The sequence below is a fragment of the Olea europaea genome, chromosome 20 (assembly GCF_002742605.1).
Source record: "Olea europaea var. sylvestris chromosome 20, O_europaea_v1, whole genome shotgun sequence".
NCBI lineage: Eukaryota > Viridiplantae > Streptophyta > Magnoliopsida > Lamiales > Oleaceae > Olea > Olea europaea.
In genome coordinates, this window is record NC_036256.1 from 4,436,892 (window position 1) to 4,443,942 (window position 7,051).

A 7,051-nucleotide genomic window follows, 5' to 3' on the forward strand; every position below is an offset into this window, starting at 1 on the left:
CAATGCATAATTGGATCGGAATTTCTTCGGCCAAAAAAAGAAAAATAAATAAATAAAAATCTTTACTCTCTTTTTGACACCTTATCCACATGCAAAAATCACAATGTAACTTCATTATGTACAAATATAATTATTTTCCATTTTAATTACAAAATGAACATCATCATCTGTGGACATTTTTCATTCAACACAGAATCGTAAGTACATAAAATATATTAAAACAAAATACGCTCTCTTTGACCCCAAGCTCCATTAACAGACATCACACCCCATATTCTGAGAATTAAACAATGTTTTGAAAACCAAAAATCTCTTTTTTGAAGGTTTCTTAGCGTGCAATCTCCATTTCCGCCTGTAGCCTCTTTTATTTCATCACAAAATGTAATCATCCATCTCCACTCGAACCACAGACCAAATTACCATACTTTTCGTACCTCCTAAGTCAATCCTCACCGTCCCTACTCCACAATAAAAACAATCTATCGCGTCTCTTCGTACTGCATAACTATTCTCAATACAACAATGAGAACCAAGACTACCTTCATCTTTTGGCTAACTCCATTTGTTACTGTGCTTATTTCCGTCGTATTTGCTCTATATTGTTCCCACTCATCCCACAGCGCATTTTGTAAGTTTAAAACTGATTATGATAGCTCAGAACTTACATTTCTAGGAAGGGTTTTCAAGAAAATTAGTGGGTTAGAAGAACTCCTTTCGATTCTTGAGAGAATTAGAATTACTCGAAGACATCAACGTCGTCATCATCACCACCATCATCATAAGAAAGAACCTAAAACTTCTTGTAACGATGACATATGGAAATCAAGGCTCATACCAGATTACAGTGTTTCGCGTGTGTTGACAGTGGATTTAAAGCATTGTGCGAATTTCAGCAGTGTGCAAAAGGCAGTAGATTCTGTTCCTGATTTTAGTCCAAGTAAAACTCTCATCATTGTTGATTCCGGCACTTACAGGTGAATGACTCCTCTATATTAACACAGATTCACTTTTGTGTTCCAGTTTTGCTACACTTACATAATATTGACAGCACACAGTTTTACCATTGATTATAACACTTATTCAAATCAGTGGCCTCGATTTTGACACCTTAGCTTAATTCTTAGTGTTCAGACAAGGTGGTTTGACAAGGAATTAGTGTGTTATAATGGCAGGGAAAAAATTGTTGTAAGCTCCAACAAGACAAACTTAATAATACAAGGTCAAGGTTATCTTAACACGGCTATTTCTTGGAATGACACCGCTAATTCTACTGGAGGAACAGCTTATAGTTCCACCATCGCCATTTTCTCTGCCGATTTCATAGCCTATAATATTAGTTTTCAGGTACTGTCGATCCTTTCAACAAAAGATTCGAGTTCTAGTCTTGCACTATAAAACATTGTTCAAGTGATGTCATAGAGAAGCAATAATGTTTTATTGTATTTCTTTTAAAGAACACAGCTCCTACACCGGAACCTGGAGAAGTTGGTGGACAGGCGGTGGCACTCAGAATTTCCGGCGATCAAGCTGCATTCTACGGCTGCGGATTTTATGGTGCACAAGATACCCTTAATGATGATCAAGGGAGGCATTATTTTAAAGAGTGTTTCATCCAGGGATCCATTGATTTCATTTTTGGAAATGGTAGATCACTCTATGAGGTAGGGTTCATGATCAATGATCACTCAATCTACACATAAAAGATTAAACGTCTAAAATTTATAAAAACTGGGTTCAGGATTGCATGATCAATTCAATAGCAAAAGAATCTGTCACTGGCGGAGTCACCGGAGCTGTGACTGCCCAGGCAAGAAACTCAGGCAATGAAAAAACAGGCTTCTCTTTCATAAATTGTGAAGTTGGAGGCAGTGGAAAAGTGTGGCTTGGACGAGCTTGGGGGGCTTATGCCACTGTAGTTTTCTCCAAAACATACATGTCCGACGTCGTTTCTTCTGATGGCTGGAATGACTGGAAAGATTCATCTAGAGACCAGTATGTTAATTTTTTTTATCTAAATTATCTTTAAAAAGTTCATTAATAAGTTTTATCATTAATTAAAATTTACTTATTTCAGAACAGTATTTTTTGGAGAGTACGAGTGCTCTGGGGAAGGTGCAAACTATACATATAGAGTGGCATATGGGAAGCAATTGAAGCAAACTGAAGCTGCTCCTTATATGGATATTTCATTTGTAGATGGACAACAATGGCTTATTTCTCGTCGAAAAGTTTCATCATCAGACCGACTAGAAGAAAGTGATTTAGTTCAAATATTTTGAGATTTTTCTCATATATATATACATATACAGTGCATAACATTTTGTCGTGACATTTTACTATTATTTATTCATAATTAACTAGACGGGTTCATTAAAAATGGATCACTATTGTATCGCGATGATTCAGTTAGCTTATAAATCATAATTTCTTATATTTTTACTTCTCAATTTAATTTTATTATCTTCGAAAATAATTACTTATGGTAATTATTCAATTATAAGGTTCTACTTAAGTAGGACCTATATATATTTGCAGTACCCTAAAAAGCGCAAAGCGTTATGAAATGTAGATGTCAAGTTTTGGGGAGGCCTAAGCATAAAAAATGTTTCTCTTATTTTAATTTTTAAATCAATCTAAAAATAATTTAATTATTAAAAAAAGAATCAAAATCATGCCTAGCAGCGAAAAAATTAAAAAATAAAATAAAAAATAATGAAAAAGAACAAAAAAAAGGCGCAAGGCGGGGTGCTTCGCACCTAGGTATCGCTTTTTAAAACATTGATATATTGTATTAGGGAAATAAAATGCGATTTGAATTAGAATTTGGTGCATGGGTTTTATAGGAGGCTCATTCGTGCGAAATCCATAAACGTACGGGATCCTTAACAAGTAATAAAATTGATAATTTGAGAGTATCGTCCCATGAGAAATAAATTTTAATTCAAGTTTACGAGTTATGTACAAATTCGAATTATACAAAACAAATGAGATATTTTGATTTGTTTTTTATTAAATTAATTTAAGAAATCTATAAAAGTTTGGTTTTTATTAAATTATGTATGATTGTATTGGATTTCGAATTTGCCTATTGGTATCTATTTCAATTTTTGATTTGTAATCTAGTTTCGTTCATGCGTTTTTGACAATCGATAAAGTTATGATATATAATTTTCTTTTCCAAAGAAATTAAATATATTCTAACTACGACCCGAATCTGTTTTTAGCCCGAATTCGAATGGTCAGAACGCATTAGATTTTAGAGTATCTATATGATTACATACGTGATAAATATTATTCCTCAAATCTATTGAACATATATTAATTTTGTTGCGTTCTAAACTTACTGTAAGTCTTCCAACACTATAACAAATAACTAATTATCTAATTGGTGGTCCATCAATTAAATAATACAATGAGTATGCAAAATTAATCAAGAGATGGAAGAAATACTAAACTACTAGTCATGACACTACAACAAAGTTTGCTTTTTACGGCACACAATGTATGCCGTGAATAATACTTTACGGCGTACAGTGACATGTTGTATAAAACAATGTCGTAAAAAGTGGGTCCTTTTTTACGATGTGCATAGTACGCCGTAAACAGATCATGAAAGAATAATAGGATTCATGAATTAAAAATTAAAAAACAAGAGGATTTATTTTCATCCAATACAAAAATGGATTTAGCGTAACATATTAATATATAAATTACAAGAAAAATAATAGCAAAATATTACCCAGATCACAAAAGAATACACAAGATGTTGATCTTTCAGTCTAAAATTGAATTATTCAATTTCTTGATGTAATTGAACTTTAATTCCTTACTAAGACTTGATTTCGTGTCTCAAAAGTAATGAATTATTCTTGATAAATTTGAAGATACTATTGTATATGAAGAGGCAAAAAAATGGTTTCTTTTCAATGTGTAACTCTTGTTCCCTATTTATATGAGTCGAAAAATAGGTCAAAATCTTGTCCAATTTGAATTCCAAAAGAGTTTGAATCACACAAGGAAACTGCTGATTTGTTTCTGAAAAGAGGGTCCGCACGCCATTGAACAATGTGGCTCTTGGGTCATGAAATTTGGATCTCGAGCACGCGCCGGTTTGAGTTGTGTTGTCCTTGAGCAGTTTTTAGTATTTTAACAATAATTTTCTCTCCCAATGTTCGATTAAAATGCATTATAAAACTAACTCAAAAAGTTACAATTCTTTTAGAAAAATAATTTTTCCAATTCGAAAGTTTGCTATCTGAAAAATGAGTCTCAAGTTGAGACTAAAAATTCGGAGCATAACTTCTTCGGTTTGAAATTGATTTGTGGAAACATTTCAACTATATTTCACTCCTTTGACCTCCAATTGCATCCAATTGATCATATATGATCTTCAATCATCATTTTGTGCTCTGAATCAACTGTTGAATGTTTACACATTGGTCGAATTTTTTTCGTTTTTGCTCGTTTTTCGTTCCTTATTCCAATTCCGCCCATTTGCATTGATTTCAATCTAACAAACATATTTAACCTATAACTAAGGTATAACTCATTCAAATCATTAAAAAAAATACCTCAATTTATTAGTCTAAATAAGTGTACAAAATACACTGATCACAGCGCCAATCAAAACGATTTGTGTAAATTTTCCCAAAGTTAACATGCAAATAACTAACTAACTGTTTACTTCTATATTATTTACTATAGTTTTGACAACTCGATAAAAGTTCGTTCACGTATCGCAGATAGAAGAAGAATCGGCTGTGAACAATATGTGTTTTTATTTTGGAACCGTATAGTACCAAAAGTACACATACGAAGAAGAAGCAACATGACTTTAGGACATCATTTTTTACGTGACTCCCAAGAGTTGCTTTCTAAATCTCTTTTCTACTTTATGTTATATTATTGTCTTGTATTTGTTATTTTATTATGTAATTGATCATCAATCTACACACAAATAACCAATTTTCCCGAACACTCTTCTCTTGTTCCTTCTTTGAGACCTCATTAAGATAGTATTAGACATTCTCGCTCTATTGCAATACGCACGTGTAACGTCCCAAAATCTATTTCATTTTTTTTATTTTATAAAAATAGACTTGAGGTGTTACAAAAAATCAATAATCTTTATTTAATTTAAGCAGAATTTTTTTTTTCATATTTTGAAATTTGATCGATAACTTGATATTGATAAATCAACAATTTAAGTGAAAATTTTCAGATTAAATAAAATCTTGAAATACTACAATGTCAACCCATAAATTTAGTTTAACATAGAACATCAATCGCTCGAACACAAAAGAAAAACTATTAAATAATGTGCAAAAAATTTAAAATAAGGATGTTTTTCAAATATAAATTTGCAATTATCATTTCTAGAAACTTTTACTTGGCGATCCCATAAACACCACTCGATCAATCTTCCACATATCCACGCAACCCATTGTAATTCGAAAATATTAGTAAAAGCGAGTATTTTATAAAACACTCAGTAAAAATATGTGCATATTCTTATTAATATGATATAAATGTAAAATGGCATAACATACCAACATTTCCTCGATTTAGAGCAACCGGTCATGATATCCAATAGTTCAAGGAATTTCTTAAGAATTTTCACATCCCGTAAAATTTACATATTTGACCTAACGATTCATCCCCAAAGATTTAACATATTCGACCTAACGGTCAATCCCATAAGATTTAACATAAAAATCGACTTGAAGACTTTACTGTATTTCATGCCAAAATCTATAAAATATCGAGAAAATAAGAATTTACCACTTACACAAATATTATTACCTTAGTTGAATTCAATTCTAAAAATATTGCTTGAGATAATAATTAAAAATAGGCAAAATGATTGTAAGCGGATGGAAACCAGCTTGTGAAATTCTAAATGTGTTTGATGAAATAAACAATACTTCTTTACAAGAAGTGTGTGTGTTAACGTGTGGAATCACTTTTTGCATGGTAAAGAGAAAAAAAAATACTTCCCACACATATATTATATATACACACAATATTTTCTTGCATGACTACCAATCAACTAAAACATCCATTAAAATCAAAACGTACAAGAGTTAAATTTAAAAATTCAATTGGTCAATTATAAGAATTGATTTTTTGACCGTTAGAAAAAAAGTGGGGTCCATCTGTAACAGAAGAAGTCAAATATGACGGCTGGAATAGTAAAATAACGGTCAAAAAATCAATTTTTTGAAGGAAAAAATCGCTCCCAAACAAGCCTATATTCTTTACTTCAATCAGTGAGTCAGTCGGGTGGCAAATTCAAAAAGAACAATTCATTGTTTATTGCCTAAATGAATGATTTACGTTTTGTATTTATTAACAGCTTGTTTGAGAGCGATTTTTTGCTCAAAAAAATTGATTTTTTGACCATTATTTCACTATTTCAGCCATCATATTTGACTTCTTCTCTCATAGGTGAACCCTACTTTTCTCCTAATGGTCAAAAAATCAATTCTCAAAATCACTTCCAAATAGACTCTAAATTATAATTGTCATTTCAAATTCGAAGTAGTACGTAACATGAGGTCTTTTTTTTTTTTCTTTTTTAATGACTGATAGTGTGTTTTATTTTATTCCAATGAATAGGACCTTTCCTTTGATTTAATATATATAGGACTTAAAATACTTTTCTTTCTATCAAAATAACTTAAAATAAACTAGTTCAAAATTATTTCTTCTTAATCCAATTTATGTTATTTAATACAAGCTACAAAATGAGTATAATATTGATATATTTTTATCAGCTAAAAAAATACTTAAATATTAAAACAATTAACTTACGATAAATTCTAAAAGTACACGTAAGCAAAATAAATCATTTATGTGAATAAGTGGGTTGCGTTTATCACTTTAACTTTTGGACTTTAGTGTGACGACAAAGCTGAACATGGACTATTTCATATGCTAAATAATCAATATTAAATTTAGCCCATATGAAAAATATAATTAAAATTCGAGGTGTTCTTCATACATTTCAATTGTTGTAACATAAAGCTTTAGCCTTTCAAAAAACTAAAGG

At 31.0% G+C, this 7,051-nt stretch overlaps 1 protein-coding gene across 1 annotated transcript; it reads left to right on the plus strand.

Moving 5' to 3' along the window:
* Positions 1-522: 522 nt before the first annotated feature.
* Positions 523-2,396, plus strand: LOC111368980 (probable pectinesterase 15). Its single transcript, XM_022990473.1, has 5 exons — positions 523-974; positions 1,173-1,344; positions 1,455-1,661; positions 1,739-1,992; positions 2,075-2,396. The coding sequence occupies exons 1-5, from the start codon at positions 523-525 to the stop codon at positions 2,277-2,279; spliced, it is 1,290 nt and encodes a 429-aa protein (XP_022846241.1). The 3' UTR covers positions 2,280-2,396.
* Positions 2,397-7,051: the final 4,655 nt, after the last annotated feature.

Excerpts from the sequence above, each read along its gene's own strand:
- LOC111368980 (XM_022990473.1), top strand. The coding sequence starts at position 523 with ATGAGAACCAAGACTACCTTCATCTTTTGGCTAACTCCATTTGTTACT. Across the intron at positions 1,345-1,454 it reads CCTATAATATTAGTTTTCAG|AACACAGCTCCTACACCGGA; the intron begins GTACTGTCGATC and ends TTTCTTTTAAAG. Across the intron at positions 1,993-2,074 it reads AAAGATTCATCTAGAGACCA|AACAGTATTTTTTGGAGAGT; the intron begins GTATGTTAATTT and ends TACTTATTTCAG.